The 22156-nt window shown below is 39.5% G+C and overlaps 1 protein-coding gene across 1 annotated transcript in view; it reads right to left on the reverse strand.

Moving 5' to 3' along the window:
* The window catches only part of LOC122802503 (multidrug resistance-associated protein 1-like), a 1262326-nt gene that overhangs the window by 1107068 nt on the left and 133102 nt on the right, over positions 1–22156 (reverse strand). The window contains exon 3 of the mRNA XM_044072155.1: positions 15081–15222. Coding sequence (XP_043928090.1) covers positions 15081–15222 — 142 coding nt within the window. The remainder of the gene's footprint in view (positions 1–15080; positions 15223–22156) is intronic.

A 22156-nucleotide genomic window follows, 5' to 3' on the forward strand; every position in this document is an offset into this window, starting at 1 on the left:
AGTACTAGCAAGAAACTACAATCCCTCATAAAATCATCTAAGGCCAGCTTTGAAAGAAAAATTGCACAAGATGCTAAAGATAATCACAAGGCCTTCTTTAGTTATGTCAGGAACCTGGGTGGCAACTCCCAGATATGCTCTGAGTTAGTTCAAAATAACAAAAAATACACTGAACCCACAGACATTGCCAACATTCTGGCAGACAGGTTCAGTGCAAACTTCTCCCCCCATCCCCCCCAAAAGAGCAAATGTCTATCCCAACAGAGTGTAGTCTCCCTGACATCACAGATGCACAGGTGAAAGCTGCCCACTCCAAAGCAAAAAACACAGCATCAATGGGACTGGACGGTGTCCCAGGCTGCGTCTTACATGAACTCCAAGAAGAACTGAACCCTTACATAAAGTCACTGTTCAGTCTCAGCCTTACTACAGGATATGTACCCAAGGAATGGCGTACAGCAACAGTGGTCCCACTCCACAAAGGTGGTGCCACAACGGACCCCAGAAACTATCGCCCTATAAGCCTGACTAGCCTGGTCTGCAAAGCTATGGAGCGTATCATCATGAAACTCATAAACAAAGACATTGGGAACCTCCAAACACTGGATCCTACCCAATTCGGCTTTGTTAAGGGCAGATCTTGCCTCTTGAACCTGGTCGACTTCTTTGAAACAGTTACCAAGGCCACAGATGAAGGGAAGGTAGTCCACACAGCCTACCTGGACCTCGCAAAAGCCTTCAACACAATACCCCACTCGGGCATCATAAATAAGCTCACCAGCTTAAATATCAACCCCTATGTCACAAGATGGGTTGCAAACCTGGCTCAGGGATAGAACCCACATGGTCAGAATTGCAGGTGCCATGTCAGACTCTAAACCAGTTACAAGTGGCGTCCCACAAGGCTCAGTCCTGGGACCTCTCTTGTTTGGTATATATTTCTCTGAGGTACAGGCTAACACAGGAGGACTATGGCTGACCAAGTTCGCAGATGACTGCAAACTGGGTGCCATAATTGACTCGCCGACTGACACAAGCATCCTCCAAAAGGGTCTCACAGAGATGGATAACTGGTGCCAGAGCCATGGCCTAAAGCTAAATGCCAAAAAGTGCATAGTCATCTCCTTTGGGAAAAACAAAGTGCCCACAAATTACCACATAGGTGGTAATCCATTAAGTATGGAAGAAGTAATTAGGGATTTGGGGACCCAAGTAGATAGCAATCTCTCCTTTGACAATCACATTGCCAAAGTGGTTAGAAAGACCTTCTATATAGCCCACCGTATCACGAAAGGGTTCACATCTAGATCAAGAGAGGTCATTGTGCCCCTCTACTCATCACTAATCAGGCCCATAATTGAATACAATGCCCCATTTGGGATGTACCTTACCCGACACCTCCAGCAACTGGAAAGACCCTAAAAGTACCTCACCAAGAGGATCAAAGGACTCAAACAGATGCCCTACGCAGTTAGGCTAAAGAAACTTCAGCTCTACTCAGTTGCTTACCGCCTACTCAGAGGCGATCTGTGCCTGACGTATAAAGCCATGTCCAACCCAGAATTAATGGACATGCTTCACCTCAGGAAATCCAAATCCCTTAGAGCTACACGCTCCAGGGACTTAAACCTCAGCACGGAAATAAATAGGACATGCTGGAGGGGCAGATTCATATCCCAGAGGCTCCCCTCACTCTGGAACAAAATCCCAATCCATGTTAGGCAGAGTCCCTCAATGGCCCTCTTCAAGAGAAATCTTGATGAGTGGATGGGAGATCATAGGTTTACCCCTGGGATCTCTTCTGTGTCCCTACTAGACAGAGGCACAGTAAACTAACCTCAAAAGGGCTATCTTCTGTGACCTACTGTACAGAGGCACAGTCAACTAATCTAAAAGGGTGGCAAAGCCAAACACACTCTGGCTAGGCTTATAAACGCCCTAGGGCAGATAGCCTAGTATCAACCTATGAACCTATGAACATGGGATTCCTGTACTATGAGTGACAGTTAATCACATTGTTTCAAGGGCTTAATGGTGGATAGGAGTTGCAAGATCAGAAAGGGATGCGCGCTATGTATACACACACACACACACACACACACACACAAAACTATTGTGTGAAACATGAGATGGTTATCAATCTGGCATGGAAAGAAGGCAAAAACTGATTTTAACAAAAAGTCAGGGTCAGACATTATTATGCTACAGGAAAATACACTTGATGGTACATATTTTACACCCACTGGAAGGGATGGAGTATAGCAAGCTTTCAAAGTACTGCTAAAGGGAGTGTTCTTATTTTGATGACAGAGTATCTTAACGTAATGCTATTGATAATGAAAAGGCTGCCAGGAGAGATGGGCCTTGGATAAGATGCAAATGCCAGGGGGCAATCTTACTGTTTATCCTTTTATGGATCTAATGAAGACGGTATAAAAACATTGTAGGATTTCTAAACTGACACTGCTAACACAGGGAAGAATTAATAATCCACTGCTGTTTTTAGTTCTCCAAGTCTTTTGAGTTTCTACTACCATGATGGGAATGAATCCCTTTCCTAAGTCAAAGTATGACTAAACTTCATGAAATTAGTATTGTTTCAATCTTTGATATCCAAAAGTGCTCTTCACAGCACCTGCAATGTGCCCAGAACTGACTCCTTCTCCAATTCATATGGATTTATGGGTTCCCTTCAGAAGCTCGAAATACTGAAATCTCGAATTTCAGTATCTCGAGCCCAAGAAGCCGAATCCACAGAATAGCGAAAGTTTAGAAGCGCGAAATTCAAAACCTCGAATACCAGAGGTTTTGAATCCCGCGGTTCTAAACTTCCGCTGTGGTCATGTATTCAGGTAAGTGTGTGTGTGTGTGTGTGTGTGTGTGTGTGTGTGTGTGTGTGTGTGTGTGTGTTAAGGGGTTTGGGTAGGGGCTGTGGTGTGTGTCAGTGTGTTTTGTTGCTGTGATGTGCATGTGCGAGGAGAATTTAGCTTGTGTGGTGGTGTTTAGTGTGTGTTTGTATGTAGTGAGACCTCGGAGTGAGAATATTTTAGTAGGGAGGGTGTGGGGGGCTTAACCCCCCCACATGGGGGGTGCAGGGGGGCTTGCCTGCTTTCATGTAGTAGAGAGATTGTGTGTGTTTGTGTGGAGGATGGTGTGCGTGTGTGTGTGTGTGTAGTAAAACCGCAAAATTCAAAACATCCGGTAATCGAGGTTTTGAATTTCGTGTTTTTTAGTTTTCATTATTATGCAGATTTGGCTTCTTGGGTTCGAGATACTGAAATTCGAGATGTCAGTATTTCGAGCTTCTGAAGTGAATCCGGAGTTACATGTATCGGTAACATATCTAAAGATTGCAAATTCTTTTTTTTTTTTTTTATAAGACCCATTGCTCCTGCTACTACTGGAACTGTCTGGGTATCTTTCTTCCAGATTGCTCTCATTTCTGCCTGCAAATCCTGGTATTTTAGGACTTTGATTATCTTTGTACATAAGAGACTATAGTCACTGGGTGTAGCAATTTCAATGATCAGTTTTTGTCTTCTTTTCATGGATTACTATCAGGTTTTCTCAAGTCTATTTTTCGACCTGTTGGTAATGGGTGATCCCAAGTGGCGTGAATGTCATGGTTCTCTATAATGCTTTGCGGCTCGTTTCCAATGCTTCTCAGCTATTTCAATATTTTAATGTTTGCATAATCCCAAATGCAACAGTCTAGTCACATTATTATGCCTTTCAGTATACAGGCCCTCCGCCACTAGTATATCACACCAAGCAACAAGATGTGTAACTGTTTCCAATTCTGTTTTACAAAACCTGCATTTGTCTGTTTCTCTGACCTGTTCAATGACCTTTAAGCCAACATGTATGTCTCCTGGGCCACCAATATTAACCTTTTGTCTTTTGGTTTAAATTCATCTCCCCTTAACAACTCCTGCATCAGATCCTGATTGACATGTTGTTCCAGGAGTTTTCTGTGCTTGTAACTATATTTATGCATTGTCCACATGTCTTGCCTCCTCATCTGATCCTTCACCTTATATTCTTTCTTTTGTTTTTTGGCACAGTCAGTTGATGCCTGATTTTTGTCTACTTCTGGTTTGATTTCCATTTCTGCTTGACACCGATATGCTACTGCTAAACTAAGCAGAGAAGTTATCTTAGACTTGTTCTCCTCATGTTTTAAAATGTTTGGATCTTGTGAGGTCAGCAGATATGTATGTAGTCCTACAACTGCAGATCTGTACATGTATTCAATATCGAGGAGACTCATACCTCCTTCAAAATGGGGAATATGCAATCTTGGTATGCACTGATTTTTATAAATCATTTGAAAAGCGTGAAGCATTTTTCTTATTTCCCTGACCAACTGATCCAATACCGTCTAGGGCCAGTCAGTCACCCCAGAACTGTAAGTCAGAAAAGCATGAACAAACTGGTTTATAGCCTGGACTTTGTTCCTAGATGTCAGGGCTGTTTTCAGTATTAAACACTCCTTACTACGTTTTGTTCACATTTGTTCATGTTTCATTGTCGATCCTTCATCAATCCCCAAATATTTATGCACTACTTCCTGCTCAAGTTCTTTTATATTACATTCCTGTCACAGACTATTTTCTTGGTGCTGCAGTTTTCCTGCTTTAAAGGTTGCTTTTGCACATTTATCAAGACCAAATGACATTCTTATATCATCTGAGAAAGTTTTGACCACTTGCAGTTGTGCTTTCAGCTCCTCCTCTGATGAATTATACAGTTTTAAATCATCCACAAAAATATGATGAGCAGTCTTTATACTTTGCTGTTTGGGAGCCAAAATGTAACCATGACCTAATCTGCTAAATAGAGAGCTTAAAGGGTTAAAGGCATATAATTGGTCCTTTATCATGGCTCAGCTACAAAGTGGTTTGCTACTGTTTCATTGTCACTGTAGTGTAACCATTCAATGCAGAGTGTACCTTCTATATCTAAAGCACTCCTTTATCCATGAATGTGGGATGCTGGTAAATGCTTTCTTGAAATCTAGCCATGCCATACTTACATTCTCCATTATGACTTTATTTAACAACAAATGCTCCTTTGTTCCACGTGACTTTCTCTTTTGTTACCCATTTGTTCTACTGCCATGATAGACTTTTCTTCTAAAGGACTATAAACTCTGTCAACGTCAATTCCAATATATAGTTTATACACTGTTGGAATGAAAGTTACTGGTCTACAATTGTTAGTATAGCTTTCAGGATCACTCTTAAGGAGGAGTATTGCTTTTCCTGTTGTCAACCAGGTTTTCCATTTGGGATGTGCATACAAATAGTTCTTTCTCATGGCTAAATCTTCGTGTAATGATGTTAATACTTTTAGCCAGAAGTTAGGTACTGCACCTGGGCCTGAGGTTTCAATTGGGAGCATTTCTTAATTCTGTTTCAGTTTCTCTGGCTGTTACTTCATCCCATTTCATATCCTGTACTTTTGAACTTGTTACTGTTTCTTCCAACTCTTCAATCTATTCAGCATCTTTATGTTCCACAGGGTCTTCATAGATATGTCTCCAAAATGTGCCTATTTCTTCTTTTTTTTTTTTGGGGGGGGGGGGGGTTCTGTTTCTTTTGCTTTGTTTGCCAATTTGTTATAAAACTTTTTGGGTCATCAGTGCATTGCTTATTTTGTACTTTTCCTTTATATTTATCTGTGTATCTTCTAAGTATTTCTACCTGTGCTGAGATGTTTAGTTTATTGTATGGAACAGCCCATGGTAGATCCTGGTCTGTTTTAAAACTACACATTGCTTTTATCACCACATCTATTTTTTAAGTATTTTTCTTGATCTGTTCCCTCTTCTATACTCTTCTAACAGTAGCACTTCTTGTCTTAACAGCTTTAAAGTTTTCTCTGTCTGATACTTCCATGATGGCATGAGTTCTTCCATGATGGCATGAGTTCTTCCATGATGGCATGAGTTCTTTCCTTCCTTTCCCTTATTACCATGGCAACACCTTATCTTATTAATTTAGCTGCCCAGTAATGTATCCTATTTACTTCTGTTATATCATGTGCATTTCTGTTTATAGTTTTGATTATTGTGTTCATTTGTTTTATCAGACTTCTAACATTTTGTGTCTTATTGACTCTCTCTAATCTATTTCTTTCATCAATCTTAATATGTCTATCCATCTCTATTAAATCAATTAGTTCTTCCTGTAGATCTTTTTCTTCTACACACTGAGGAAATATTCTTTATTTTTAGTTTCCTCTTAGCCTTCTACAGAAAGTTCCAAAACATCTTCCTGTGACATATTCTTTTCAGCTGCAACCTGCATCATTCATTGTTCTTTCACACGGGAACTCACTGGCTTATCACTTAACAACATTGACTGTGTCAGAGTTGCCACCATTTCCTGTTCCTTCCTTTGTTGTGCAACTCCAGCTGAACTTTTGTACTGCTTGTCTACAGAAGGCTCCAGAGTATTTTCATGTGACAATTGATAAGATGTTTCCATCCATTTCTCCTTAATTGGGGATTCACTGTTCCATCATGCTGTGATGTTATGAGAGTTGGATTTTCTACACTAAATCTTTCACTTTGCATGTAACTTGTCCATTACTAATCCTCTTTTCTACTTTCCCACTTTGTTTTCTTTTTTGTAAACTTTTCCATATCTGGATGCTATTGGCTGTATTTCTCTTGAAATATTTTTGTTGCTGCTTTTTTGTAATGATTACTTTTGCTTTCTCCTTTGCATAAATATCGCATCATATTAAATCTCTTTTTTGTTTCCCATGTCCATATTCCTTCTTTAGGTGTCTCTTGCTCTCCCTGTTTCTTCTTACTTTGGGAACTCATTGTTCCATCATGCTGTGATGTATCTTGTGTTAAACTCTGTACACTAAATCCTTCATGTCGCAAATATTCCATAACTTCAGCGTTTATTTAATTTCTACTTTACTAATCTTCCGTTCTATGTTCCCCCTTTGTGATCGTATTTTTTGAATTGTTAAGCTTTCTATATCTGGGTACCTTTGTCTGAATGTTTCTACAAACATCTTTGCAGCTGCTTTTTTGTATTGATTTAGTTTGGCTTTCTCCTTTGCATAAATATAAAACCATATCAGATTTCTCTCTCTTTCCCATGTCCATGTTTCTGTTTTTATACTTTTCAGACATTTCTAAATTTTGTTCTTTATGTTTTGGAACTTCCTAAGTCCATTCTTTGTCCAAACTGCCCAAGATTTCTTGGTCTATATAGTACTTTTCATGAATCAGTTGTATTAGTGAGCACAAATTTGCTTTTGAAGCTTTTTACAGTTTTTCCTGTGCACGTGTTCTTCTTTTCTCCAATTTCTCTCAATCTTTTTGAATATCTTCTATCCAGAAATTTTGGGCTTCTTGCATAACAGTAACAATACAAGATTTATTTCTTATCCTCGACAGTCCACTCTATCATCTATGTGGCTCTGTTTTGGCCTGTTAGGTTTTGTATTTTTTATGAACTACTACTTCACTGAATGACATGGAGACCATCCTCTTCCTGAACCTGGCCTAACCCCATTGTAGGAATGTTTCCATGTCTTGATTCTACACTATTCTGTCCAGTCCTGGTATCACTGTGTCTACCAGGATTGGACTTTTTTTTTGTCCTGGGGCTTGTTCACCCAGCTGTCTTTTTTTATTTTTAACCTACTTCTATCCATGAGATATGCTATATAAAAGTACAGTCTATATGTCAGTGTTGTTTTGTTGAGATTTTGTAAAAACAAGGTCCACCTTGTGAAGGTACTCACCAAGACCTGAGGATGAATTCATTTCCAGCAATACTATTCTCGGTACTTACATATTATAGCAATCAGATTTCCAGCTTTGCTAAATTCATAATGTTTTGCCAAAATAATTTAGTTCACCTTAAAAAGGGTTTGTAAAGTCCTAACTATTACTCTGTTGCATTGTGTGTAAGACAGGAAGACAAATAATGGTCACATTTTGACTTTCTTGGGGGTCTTAGTTTCCTGACATAAGAAACATTTAATAAACTTGATTGCTGCTTCAGAATCTTCGTTATCCAAAGTCATGTCCGTTGACTTTCTTAATATATGTCAACATCTGATGATTGTTACTCATATAACTGTGAGTAGTGGGTTGATCGTTACTCATGTAACTGTGAGTAGTGGGTTGATCGTTACTCATGTAACTGTGAGTAGTGGGTCGATCGTTACTCATGTAACTGTGAGTAGTGGGTCGATCGTTACTCATGTAACTATGAGTAGTGGGTCGATAGTTACTCATGTAACTGTGAGTAATGGGCTGATCTTGTGTTTTACAGCTCACAGTGTTTTACTTTCTTAATATATGTCAACATCTGATGATCGTTACTCATATAACTGTGAGTAGTGGGTTGATCGTTACTCATGTAACTGTGAGTAGTGGGTTGATCATTACTCATGTAACTGTGAGTAGTGGGTCGATCGTTACTCATGTAACTATGAGTAGTGGGTCGATAGTTACTCATGTAACTGTGAGTAATGGGCTGATCTTGTGTTTTACAGCTCACAGTGTTTTACCATTGGAATGGCAATGCTACTGAAGCCATTCATTGACTTCATAAGATGTATCCAACTGAAACTTATGCGTTTTACAAACTGTGGCTTTGCCAACTGTCTTAACATGTGTTGGACTCCGCATAGTAAGGGATGTGTCAGGGACATTTTTTGCATTTTTATTACTCGGCAGTGAGAGTCAGAGTTTTCCATTTGTATTTATGGAGGTGCTGTGCTGGAACCAAAGTCTTCTTAAGACACAAAGTCTTGTTGGCTGTTTCCTGCTGAATCAAAGCCTGGTTATCACACAGAGTTTTGCATGACTGTATCTGCAGTCTGTTTAAAACACAGAGCCTTGCAAACTGCACTGATGAGAAAATATACTTTGCAGCACAATACTATTTTACTGTAAGCACAGTTACTAATAAATAACTTATTCTTGTAACAAACGACATGTGCTACTGCAATAACTTGTACTTTAGATGGATAAAGTTTTACTTCATAGTCAGCATGGATGATTATTCTCCCTCTCCTATGCAATACCTCGGAACAAGTGTGTTCCTACCAATACCTCTAACACAGCCGAATTCTTACAGTCTACTTATACTGTTCTTCTCACGCACTTTAGATCTTTTCTGGGCTTTATCCAGAAACATCTGTTCTGCAGATGCTTTACTTTCCAGGCTTGTTTTTTTTAACAAAATGTTTTGTGATAAAGCACATATAATTTTTTTTTCTGTTGACTATGTCTATTTATCTGTCAGGAATTACATGAAACTTTTTAATATTGTGACAAACATGTTTTTTAAGGAAACATTTTGTGGAAAAACATGTCCTGCTGATTTTATAAAAAGCCATGTCCATTCATCTGTCAACTTCTTTGTTGATACTGTGGGAGAATAGGTTTTTTTGAGGAAACAGCTTGTAAGAGAGCATGTATTGCTGAATTTATAAAAAGCATGTCTATAAATAGATACAGTTAGAGCTATGTCACACACTAGAGTATGGATGCTTATTACATATTGTTAAACTCTATTTCTACATTTAAGCAAGCTTTATTGTATGCCTCATTTATTTTGCATTTTTAATGCAGAATTGATTTTAACCTTTATTCATTGTTTAGCACATGCACACAAGTGTGATATTTTCATTTATTACATTTCTGGTGTTACTGCTATTCTGCTTTAAAACATGTATGTGTACTTCCAGCGGTGACAGAAAACAGCAGTAAAATAACAAACCACTCAATGCTTGCTCCACTTGCACAAACATTCCTGGCCAGAAATTTAACTACCTACCTTTTTATGCACTGTACAAAATGTAATTGAAATGATGACAGACTGAAAAGGAGTCAGGTCTTTCATTTCAGACTCCTTCGTAACAAGTTAAACAGTGTGGCATTTTCCATTTTAACTGTTACGCATGATACATTAACATTTTGAAATGAATAATTTAGTACTCTCCTGGAAGGTAATATACAGCACCTATTTCACTGAAACATAATGATAGCTGAGGGGCATACACTTCCCAACAGAGTTTCACTATTTTTCGGCAGAAGAACAGCTTGGAAAGAAGCTGCTTCTCTTGCTCAGAATCTGGGGTTGCGATAATACATAAGTACCCTATTCTCCTTTGCTTGATGATTTTATCACATCTCCAACCAGCTACTGTGAGGTTATTTCAGTGTAGCTTTAGGTCCATTACTCACAGGTCAAGAAATGAGCGACTTCATGACAGAATACTTAATTACAGATTCATGGATGGAATTACTTATCTTTGACAAAGATTACATCTTGTCTGTCTCCTCTTTCAGGCCTTCTCCATAGACTGGATTATTGCTTGAAAGGCACACTGCTTTTTCATGTGGTGCACATGATAAGAGTGGATACCAAGCTGGGGGGGGGGGGAGACCAGTCCCTCATACAGTTTACTTTTTAGAACCTGGGCCACAGTTCACTCACCCCAGTAAAACTACACCCAATAATGTTATTCAAGGATGGCTTCTGTGAGAAAGTTAGTGTGCTTATCGCAGACTTCTGGGAAACTTGCTGCCAAGACAGCAGCACCCCACATGAACAATGAGATCTCTTTAAAGCAAAGGGTAAATGCTTTGCATCTTGGGTAAAGGAAAACAGAAGCAGGAGATAGATACCGAAGAACAAATCCGGACAACAAACAGAATTCTTTAAGAGTCACTGGAGGGATAAGGTTTTGGGATTTAACATAGAAGAACTAAAGAAGAAGAGGACAGCACTGCAAACACGTTTATGCAGGCAGGGGAAAAGCTGTATGATCTACTGGGTCAAATGTTTTACTTTGCCAAAGCTGCTGGCACAACAGCTGAGGGAGAGGAAAAAAGAACTTCTCATTTCATCTGTGGGTGGGGGGAATCACATAATGCAGGACCCTCAATGCATTAATTATACCTTTGTACAGTTGTTTAGGGATCTTTACATGACCAGGTGGGACCATCAGGATGGGTGTAAGGCTTTTAATGAAAGGTTGGACATCTCAAAGGTCGCCGCACACAAACTAACCAACAAATTTACTCTTGGGGATTACAATGAGCTCAGCACAAACCCTCTATATCCTTGTGGTTCACCTATGATGGGGCAATACAGATTAGATACCCTTCTTGTAATGTTTTGGGAATATTGAAAATGTTGGACCTAATTGCCAGATTACCCTGGCTCTATCTAACTAAAATGAAGTCTGTGCTTCTCTCACTTAATGAACAAATTATGTAACAGACTGTATGACTTAACAGGAAGGATGTTGAAGTTAGTGAATAGATATATGCAAGAATCATCTTCACAAAGGGCCTGACTTGCACATTTTATAGAGGACAACATGTAGCCCTTTCTCCAGGACCTGAAAGCTATGATCACCAGGTGGCATCCTAAACCTCCCCCCTCCCGGCCAATATTAATGTTACAAGAGTGGACTTCTACTTAACTTCTCCTTCTTGTTAGGCCCGTTCTACAACTTTGCTGCATCACTCTGCCATGACAAATCCAAAGAATTTGTGAGGGTTGTATTTGGTAAAGCAAATCTCCCAGAGTTTCAAGAAAGATTTTATTAGTCTTTAAGAAAAAAGAGGTCTCTGTTTATCAAACTTTCAGTTGTACAGCTATGCTAATTTGCTCACTTCAAGTGCAAATTAAACCAGTTCCAATTGGGGTCGAATGGTTTTCAGCTATTTGCAGTTGCTGCCCCATAATCCAGAGGCTGAGAGAAGGGGGTAAGGTTTGGGATCCAAGTGGTATGGAAGAAACTGCTGCAAGGAACCAATCTATGGAAGAAACTGTTGCAAGGAACCAATCTGAGAATATAAGGCAAGATATGGGTTCCCTCTATTTATGAGTTAAATTCTGTATCATTCATTTGGAAGAAATAGCTTACAACTGGTTTTCTTTATTGGGTCAACCTTTTCTCTCACTCACAAACAGTTGTTTTAAGAATGTAGCTTAAGAATAGTATTTATTCTAGGGAAGCTTTAAATTTACTCTTAAAAGTATATAACTTAGTTAAAGGAAATAATAATAACCCCCCTTCTTGGAAATATACTCTAATACATCCAATTTTAAAATCAGATAAAGATCCAAAAATGTTCCTCGTATAGACCAATATCCCTATTAAACATCAATTACAAAATGTTTATGGCCATATATGCTAAAAGAATTAAACATTTGATCCCTTTATTAATTGATGAAGACCAAATTAGATTTTAAAAAGATAGGAACATATATGATAATATTAAAAGAATCCTCACATTAACTGATTATTTTAACTGTGACTGATATGAAATGACTACAGTAAGTTTAGATACAAATAGCGCTTTTGTCTGCTGGGATTACTTGTTTCAGGATCTGGATGAATATGGGTTTTCACATGAGTTTACTCAATTAATTAAACACCTGTATGAAAATTCTTTAGCTTATATTAAGATTGGGTCAAGCAATTCTACTTCAATTAAAATTACTAAGGGTATGAAACAGGGCTGCCCTTTATCTCCTCTGTTATTCGCTTTAGTCATCGAGCCATTTGCAAACTGTGTTAGGATGAATCCAAACATTAAAGGAAATCATTTCTCAAACACTTTACTATCAAAGACTCAACAACTTGCTGACAACACTTTATTAAAATTGAGTTATCATACTAAATCTTTGCAAACTTTATTAGACATTATAGAGTACTTCCAGAAAATTTCTGGGCCTAAATTCAGAGAAAATAAAACTAAGATTGGAGAACGGAGCAGTGGTGCAGCAGTAGCATTGTCGCCTCACAGCAAGAGGTTCTCTGGTTCGATTCTCGGCTGGGGTGCCTTCTGTGTGGAGTCTGCATGTCCTCCATGCGTTTGTGTGGGTTTCCTCCCACAATTCAAAGACATGCATCTGGAGTGTTTCTCTTCAGGCCTCCACTGAAAACTGGCTTCATTCCAAGTCGGACTTTCCCGGTAAACAAATGTTAAATAAATAAATAAATAAATAAATAAAGATCCTACTTATAAATTCTAATAAGAATAACATAAATAGTTTGCTAAATATATAACTACAGATAACAAGATTAAATATTTGGATATCATCTTAACCAATGATTTAGATGAAATCCTAAATGCTAATTTTAGCAATATCCTAAACAAAATTAAACTCCTCATTGAGAAACTGAATGAGTTCTTTTTTTTTTTTTTTTTACAATGGAGGAGAGCTATTTCCTAATTTCAATTATTATTTCCCCCAAAATATTATATCTCATTACCTCCTGCTAGATTACATATTTGTCAATTTAATAAACTTATGTTAATTTTATGGCACCTCAAAATCCAAGATGGAAATGCAGGAGGAATTAACCTTCTAGACTTTGATATGTATTTTTTATCATCTATTTTCTAAACACTATTACTATGGTTAAATGTTTCATATTCAGCAAGATGGAAACAATTTCAAGAACAAATATGGTTACAATCAAATCTCTCAGCTATGTCTCAATACACAAATATTCTGACCAACAGACGGTATTGGATGCAATGGATGGTAACAGATGTTACTCTAGATAACAAAATAAAGCTATTCCTTCAAAATTTATATCCAAGACATTATCTTCTTTTAAAACCTTTATAAATAAAAATTTGAATATTAAATATTGGTCTTTCCTATTATTCCCAATTGCTTACACACCAAATATTTTAGACACTTTTAAAATCAACAATATAAATATTCTCAGAAGGAAAAACTTAATCTTTTGACACCAACTTGATAGACTCTGGAAAGATTATTAACATGAAAAAACTTATGAACACATTTAATATAGATAATGAATTGTGGTTGGTATTTCATGAAGTAAGACACCATTTTATAACTAAAATCAGCTTAATATACATACCAAACAGGGAAAATGTTCCTAAACTAATAGAGTATTTAAATATTATGAGCAGTCAAACAGTTCAAGGGAAAGGTTATCTTTCTAAAATGTATAAACTAATTAGAAACACTAAATCTTACTTTAAAGAAAATTACTGGAATTATTATAAAACCATTAATAACCACCCTCCTCTGGAAGATGACAAAAAATCTTAATTTCCTCAATGCAAACTTCTTTGTCATTACAATGGAAATTGTTCTCATGGAACTATATTCATGAAATGTATTTTACTCCACATAAAATGGAATTAATATTTAGTCAAGAATAAGGATGTTGGGGATGTAAGCTAAAGGCGATCACTAACTGGCAACACGTTTTATGAGTGTAACTTACTCAAATCTTTTTTGGGGAAAATTAATTATTTTTTTGCAAACCATTTTCAATAATAATTTTCAGCTGACTAAATCACTGATATTGTTTAATGTCCCTATTCCTAAATGTGTTCTTAAATCTAAATACTCATTACTTTGGATTCTGTTAGCCGTTGCTTACAAAACTATTACTACTTACTGGAAAACTGAGATTTCTCCCATTTTAAGAATTCAAGAGCATTAGTCTTAACATTTTGTGAACGGAAATGGCTATAGAATCAAGACAACAACTGAAAGAATTACTTCCTATAACAATGTGGGATGAAAGTTATGGAGACACTTGGAAAATTGACTGTAATACCATTTGGATTTAAACAGTTATACTGTAAAATCAAAAATTATTTATTTTACTGGACACCACTGTAAATAGTTTGTTGTTTTTTTAGGTTTCAGATGTTTTGATTATTCATTCCATATGTTTAATTGACTTAACATGTATAAGTTTATTTATATTTAATAATATGTAGTATGTTTTTTAAATATTTCAATAAAAATGTTTTGAGTACAAGAACCGTAATAAGCTTTTACATACTTAAGGAATGGACTTTGGAATGGTCTTAACGATCAATCCAACTTTACAAATTACGGTAACTTTGGTAACTTCTGGAGCATTTCCTTTTACAATTGAAATTACTCTTTCTTGTTTTGGTGACTATATTTTTATCTAGTTATCATCAGTTGTTCATCTGTTTGCAGTTAATACATGTGCTATTTAAAAATAGAAAAACATGCACAATAGGACAGGCCACATTTTAAATGACATACCTTTGAAATCCTCTGTGACATCTGTACTTGCTGCCTCCATTTGTTTTCAAAGTGTGAACATACAACATAGGAGGAATCATCATTATTCAGTTCAAAAAGATCTTCTCTCACCAGTGGTTTATGATAGCCCAAAGTTATTACTCTGTAATGTTTGCAAACAACAAAACAGAGATATTCATTACACAATAGCCAGCTGTGGAAAATACAATTAAAAGTGAAAACTTACATCCACGGCAGAAGACAGTAGCAGACAGAAGTACTTACAAGTAAGACAAACAACAATATGATAAACATGAAACAAAAGTTGTAACTTTTCACTTTTAAAGTGCAACTGAAAACTGCAGATGTAAGCTCGGCATCTATGTGCAGCTTTACAATATATACATTTATAAACAAAACATAATAATGGAAAAAGTACAATTTGAAAATTATAATTACTACAAGGCAGAGTATTTTGACCATTTACACCTCCCAGTATCCACCCTAAGATCATATACCTCACTCAAGGGGTCTAGGCCAGTCAACCATGGGGTGAATTTGTCAGTGACCATCCAATGATCCAGGTCCTTTTGGAAGGTAGATAGTGGATCACGCTGCATAATTTGCAGAGGCAGTCTGTTCCAGAAGTGGCAAAAATGCTGTGTGATGAATTGGGTTCCTATTAGAATGACAAAAACGCATTTTCTCGAATGTGCTTTCATTGACACATACAGAGCGAACAGGCAAAACAGCGAAGCGGCTGTTCAGCGAATTCTTTCCTGGGAAAGAAGTCGCTTGACCGCTTCGTTGCTTTGCCGTGTTCTGCACTGTAGTGTGGTCCCTTGTCCGGTATAGCTCCCAAGCGTGAATGTGCAACAGTTACTGACCTTAGGGTTAGGGTGCGGGTTAAGGTAAGTGCATATGTTTTAAAACGTTTACTTTTTTTTTTTTTACGTTAGATGCATGGTTGGGTTATGTGCATATGTGTATTCAGTTGCTTACTGTTTTTTGGGGGGGTACAATTAGGGTCAGGGTACATGTAATATGTGTTTGGAAGTGTTTAATGTTTTTTTTGGGTTTTTTTTGGTTGGAACAGCGATTTCTTTCTCTAGGAAAGAAATTGCTGTTCTGTGGTGTCGACATTTTCAGCTTTCGCTGAAAATGTGTCGATGAAACATCGTTCGCTGTTTTAAGCGTTCAATGTTTTAATATACACCCGATGAATCCACCTCTTCATCATGTTTTACTTATGGAGTAGATTTACATCTCTGGTTCTGTTATTTGTGGAGTTGTGTGATTCATGGAGATTCAAGAGATCACAGACCACTAAGTTCATAACGACATGGAAGGCAAGAGATAGATTACACCTCAAGGGTCTATACGAAACTGTTACACCTCAAGGGTCTATACGAAACTGAATAAACAGATAATGCTTCCAATCTTTCCTGATAGGTTAGGGTTTTTACTTCTCAGTTAGGAACCTCTGAACTCTTTCTAGTTGTTTGATATCTTTAATGAGGTGCATCCCAAAGGGTGCACTATACTCAGTAATTTGTGTAAACAATGTTGAATATAAGAGAAAAAGAAGTTATGTACTCACCACAATGTTCCATCTCGTCTTCATTCTATACTGATGGGTTGAGAACCGATCCTCGGTTCCGACTCAGCCACTTACTAGAGCTTGAGGTCTCAAACTAGATCATGGCTCCATCCCTATCCCATGATGCTGTAGTGCCTTCCTCAGATCTTGTTTGTTGATGTATATATACATCACTATTTATACAAATATATACATATGCACAACATTTACAAGCGTGGACAAGGATCAAAGTATATCAGATGCACACGAGGGATTCCTCGATCCTCCAGGAGCTAAAAGAAGGGTGGGGGTAGGAGGGTGGGACATAATAATGAAGAGGAGATGGACATCTCACTTGGAATGTTATGGTGAGTACATAACTTCTTTATGTGAAGTTGTCCTATCTCATCTTCATTCTATAATGATGGGACAGCGTCCCTAGCACCATAATTCCTGGGTGGGTCACGGACAGAATATTCTTCAAAACAGTGGACCCAAATGAGGCCCTGTCCCTGGAGGGCAAATTTACTTTGTAATGAGTGATAAAGCTGTGAGGTCTTGCCCACGTTGCTGCTGCAAAAATAGTATCTTATTGGTAATCTTGTTTTAAAGGCGTGAGGGTTGACAAAGATATGGTAGAATGCGCCTTTACTTTGTTTGTCAATTGTTTGCCTGCTGATTGATAAATGAATGAGCTACATTCTGATAACCATCTGGATAAGGTCATTTTTGTTACTGGTAGACCTTTCCTATTTTCTGAAAATGACACAAAAAGTTGGTCAGATTTTCTATGTTCTTTTGTTCTGGGCAAATAAAATTGTAGTTGTGAACATCAAGCTGATGAAGCATGTAATCTGCCTTATTGCCATATTCGGGGAAGAAAACTGGTAGATCTATAGACAGACAGAGTGAACTCTGAACATACTTTAGGTAGAAAAGAAGGGTTTGTGCGTAATGAAACCCTGTTGTTATCGTATGGGGAGTTGATTACTAAAGCTTGTAACTCTGAGACTCTTCTAGCTGAAGTGATTTCTACTGGAAAAACAATTTTCCAAGATAAAAATGTATGCTACAAGATGATGCTGGTTCAAATGGCGGAAGGATTAAGCAAGATAAAACAAAATTAAGATTCCATGCTGAAAGGGGTGGTCATATGGTTAGTGTTAGCAAATTGGTGCCTCTCAGAAAAGCTTTAGAAACTTTATGAGACACGATATTCATACCTTCATTCCCAGTATGAAAATTTGAGACTGCTGTCAGCTGCACTCGAACAGTTGCTGCAGCTGCTCTCTCATTAAAAAGCTTAGTCAAAAATTCTACAATGAATGCCAAGGGTGCTGAGTAAGGGTTAATGGAGTTTTGTGAAGCACAGATAGAAAATCTTTTCCATTTGCTGTGATAAAGTTTTCTTGTAGCCATCTTTGAGAAGAAATGAAGATATGTCGGACTTCTGGGGTGAAGCTGTGTAGCCTGACTATACTGGGAACCGGAGCAGCCATGCTGCCAATTTTAGGGAGTGAAGAGATAGATGGAGAGTCCCTGATGAGTGTGTCAGGAGGTCTGGTACTGGGTCCAGAATCCAAGGCTCTTCCAGAAGATGGGGCTTCAAGAAAGGGATCCTTATTTGATGAGGCCAGTATGGGGCTATTAGAATCAAGGTCCTTCCCGGACTGCTGGCTTTCTGAAGAACTTTGGGTATTAGAGGAAAGGGTGGAAATGCATAAAGGAGTCCCAGGGGCCAATCGTGTACAAGTGCATCCCTCGGGGACTCCCCCAAAGGAGGGATCAGGGCAATGTAGCTGCTGCATTTTGCATCTGTGGCTGTGTCAAATAGGTTGCAGCAAGGCTGGCCCCATCTGTAAAACATCTTTTTCACTACTTCTTCCTTCAGGGACCACTTGTGGCATCAGAATGGCTCTGCTTAGTTTGTCTGCTATCATGTTGATTTCCCCAAGATGTACGTTGCTATTAGAAAATGCTGGGAGGACATCGCCCACTGCCATACTGTCAGGGCCTCTCAACAAACGGGGTAAGATCTGGTTCCTCCTTGTTTGTTTATGTAGCACACAACTGACATATTGCCTGTTTGTATTGCAACTGTACCTATCGGAAGAGAGTGCTGGAATGCTTGCAACACCATCAGCACTGATCTCCTCTCTAGAACATTGATGTGCAAATGAGCCTCGTGATTCTGCCAACTGCCTTGGGCTGTTCTTCCCTGATAATGCCCTCCACCATATCTAGGAAGTGTCTGTGGTCACTGTGGCTATCGGAGTAGGGGGGGGGGGATTAGTCAACCCATCGTTACTTGGTCGACGTGAAACCACCAATGAAGGTCTTTCTTGCAGGTTTCTATCAGAGTTATGAGGTGGGACATAGGCAGCTCCTGAATGGACCACTGAGTGAAAAACATCCACTGGAGGATTCCCATGTGTAATCTTGCTGGAGGCATCACAATTACTGCTGCTGCCATAGTGCCCAGTACTTAAAGGACAGTCATAGTGCCCAGTACTTAAAGGACAGTCCTTTCTTAAACCTTGGGCTTGAAGAGGAGGCCCCCGGATATGAAGACGAAGAGCCTGAACCCTGTCTGGTGGCAGCTTGACTATCATGGCTTTTGTATTTAATTCTGAGCCTATAAAGACGATATGACCAAGAAAAATCCAAACACCACTAACGAAAAAGTGGTAAAGCCAACCTCTAAGGAAACGCTCTGTGCACAAATTCGCAAACAGCTTTTTATTTTAAATCAGAGTTGAAACAAGTTAAAACAAAAGCTTTACCACTTTTTCTATAAAGACGATATGTTGTGATGGCAATAAGGCAGACTTTTTGTAATTTACTGAAATCCCTGGCTGGGCACAGTTTCAGAATAGTGTCTCTTGCCTGAATAAGTAGGTGCTTGGTGGTGGCGTTATGGTTATGGAAACGCTCAGACTCCCAGATGCCTCAGGTGAGCTGTAACTACTGCCATGCATTTGGTGAACACTCTGGGGGGCTGTAGTGAGGCCAAAGGGCTGAGCTCGAAATTGGAAATGACTGGCTCCCAGCCGAAAGCGCAGATGACTCCTGGATTGCCTGTCCATTTGTATGTGGTAGTAGGCATCCTGGAGGTCTATACAGCACATCCAATTGTTTTTCCCTAGAAAGGAAAGTACTGACTGCAGTGTGACCATCCAGAACTTTGTCTTTTCCACAGACTTGTTTAGTTTGTTAAGCTCTAATATAGGTCTCCAGTCCCCTGTCTTGTCTGGAACTAAAAAGAACCTTGAGTAAGTTCTGGATCCTGTCTGGTCTGCAGGGACTGTCTGGATGACTCTTTTTTTGAAGCAACGTTTGAATTTCTAAAGCTGCTTGCTCCCTGTGACTGGGTGGACCATCTAGAATTTTCTTGATCCTTGGAGGTGGCATAGAAAAGTGGATTGAGTAACCTCTGGATATGATTCTTTGTACCCACTTGTCTTTCGTTATTTCTAGCCAGGCTTGCGGGTACAGAGATAAGTGACCCCCAACTGCCTCCAGAGATGGACAGGCGGGTCTCCTTTCAGGAGAGCTGAAAGGGCTTACCGAAGAAAGATTCTCGATTACCCTGGTTTTGCAGACCCCCCTCTGGCACGTGGGCAGTGTCTTCCATTATTACCTCCTCCTCTGCCCCTGGAGGAAGGTTCACCCTGTGTGTCGTGAAAAGCCCTCTAGGATTTAGGAACCACATTTTCCCTCCCTTTTGATCCTTGGGATAGGGTCTAGAAGGTGTGGTAAAATGGACTCTGACGGCAGAGAGAGTCTTTCCTTCTTATTCAAACTGGGTAAGCATTTCTTGACTTTAGGCCCAAACAAGGATGATCCATCAAATGGCGTACTGACAAAGGATGACTTGAAAGGTTTTGCAAAATTGCACAAGTGCATCCAGGAATGTCTCCTAAGGGCAATTACGGAACCCGCTGATCTGCTCACTCCAGCAACTGCATAAGAAATGAGCCTCATGGACCAGTTAACTACTGAACTAAGGGTGGCCAGCTGGGAAGATACCTTATCTGCTACACCCGCAGCTACTGTACCCTGTAAAGTACCTCCAAGCTCTTTTAGGAGATCTCTCTGAAGTCTTGTAAAATGCGTAAGGATATTCAGGGACCTATGGGTGATGGTCACTGAAGAAAATATCCACTTTCTGACCTGTTCATCATCCGTGATCCTTATATGGGGGATGGACAGATGTGGAAGTCTCGGATAGCTTCTTCTTTGTGGCCACCAACACTACCATAGCATCTACAGGGACTCCTTTGATTAAAAAGTTTTGTCATTTGGGGAGGTGATAAATTTGCTAGGCTTCTGAGGGACAGGCTCCAATGTATCTGGAGACTCCCATGCCTTTCGACAAACTAAGTCCATCACTTCGTTGAAAGGCAGAGACACCCAGGTGGCTGAAGGTTGAGATCCAAAAGCCTTTAGGTACATGGACTCCTCATCAGAAGAGGTAATGGGCTTCCAGCTGCCTCTCTGTTTAAGGATTTCTGATGTCCGCAAAAGAGACTTCCTCAGAGGGCAACCGTGGGGAACCTTCGGACTCCTCAATGTCTGTGTCTGATGTGACTGACTCATCCAGGGAGTCCACGTGCTTCCTCTTACATAACCTCTTCCAACTAACCTCTTCGGGGGGGACATTTTGGAGGAGTTTCGGAAGAGAGGGTCTCGCTCAATGGGTCGTCCTGAGGCTTCGGGTCTCTCTGTTGTTGGGTGATCGTATGCGCAGAGATAGATACCAGTGCTCTTGGGGATGAAACACGTGGATCCAACAGTGAAGGTGTCAGTGGGGACAGGGGTCTCCTCATACCTGTGAAGACCCTCCTCCCACGACCAGTGGAAGTCCCTGGTTCCGAGGAATCAGAGGACCCCCTCTCAGCACCATGGGGGTTGACTCCGAAGCCGAGGTAGGAGCCAAGCTCACCCGAGCCAAAGCCCCAAGAGGTAAAGTCAGAGCTGAAAAGGTTTTGGCTCAACTATCCTCCCCAGACCTGACTGGTGAATGTCAGCCTCTAGACACCTCGGATGGCACTGAGGTAGTCGGAGTGGTCGGAACCGAAGAGACTGTAATAGGTCTCAGTTCCGTCGGCTCCATCACTATATGTTTCATGCATTCCAGCTCTGAAACCAGCACTGGGGTTGGAGGAGGAATCAAAGATAAAGAGATAGGCACAGTTAATTCCGAGCTTCTCTGGGTTGACTCCGACAGCAATTTGGCTAGCACCATGTCGTGAGTAATCTCTGCACCACACAATCCACGTTGAAATCTGAGAGGCTTCTAGAGGATCTGGAAGATGGAGCAGAAGCTACAGAATGTAGTAATGGGGATCTAAGCATCGGGGAGACCGGCTCCAATGCAGGTGAGCAGCTCCGAACTGGAAATGCCATTGGCTCCGATTTCAGATGGAACCGAGGCAGTCGGTCTGTCAAGATAAGGTTTTTTTGAGGTTGTCGGAGACATTTTTGGCAGTTTAGTTGATGGCTCTGATGATCCAGA

This window comes from Protopterus annectens, chromosome 5.part0 (genome assembly GCF_019279795.1).
Source record: "Protopterus annectens isolate FY-2018-M chromosome 5.part0, PAN1.0, whole genome shotgun sequence".
Classification (NCBI taxonomy): Eukaryota; Metazoa; Chordata; order Ceratodontiformes; family Protopteridae; genus Protopterus; species Protopterus annectens.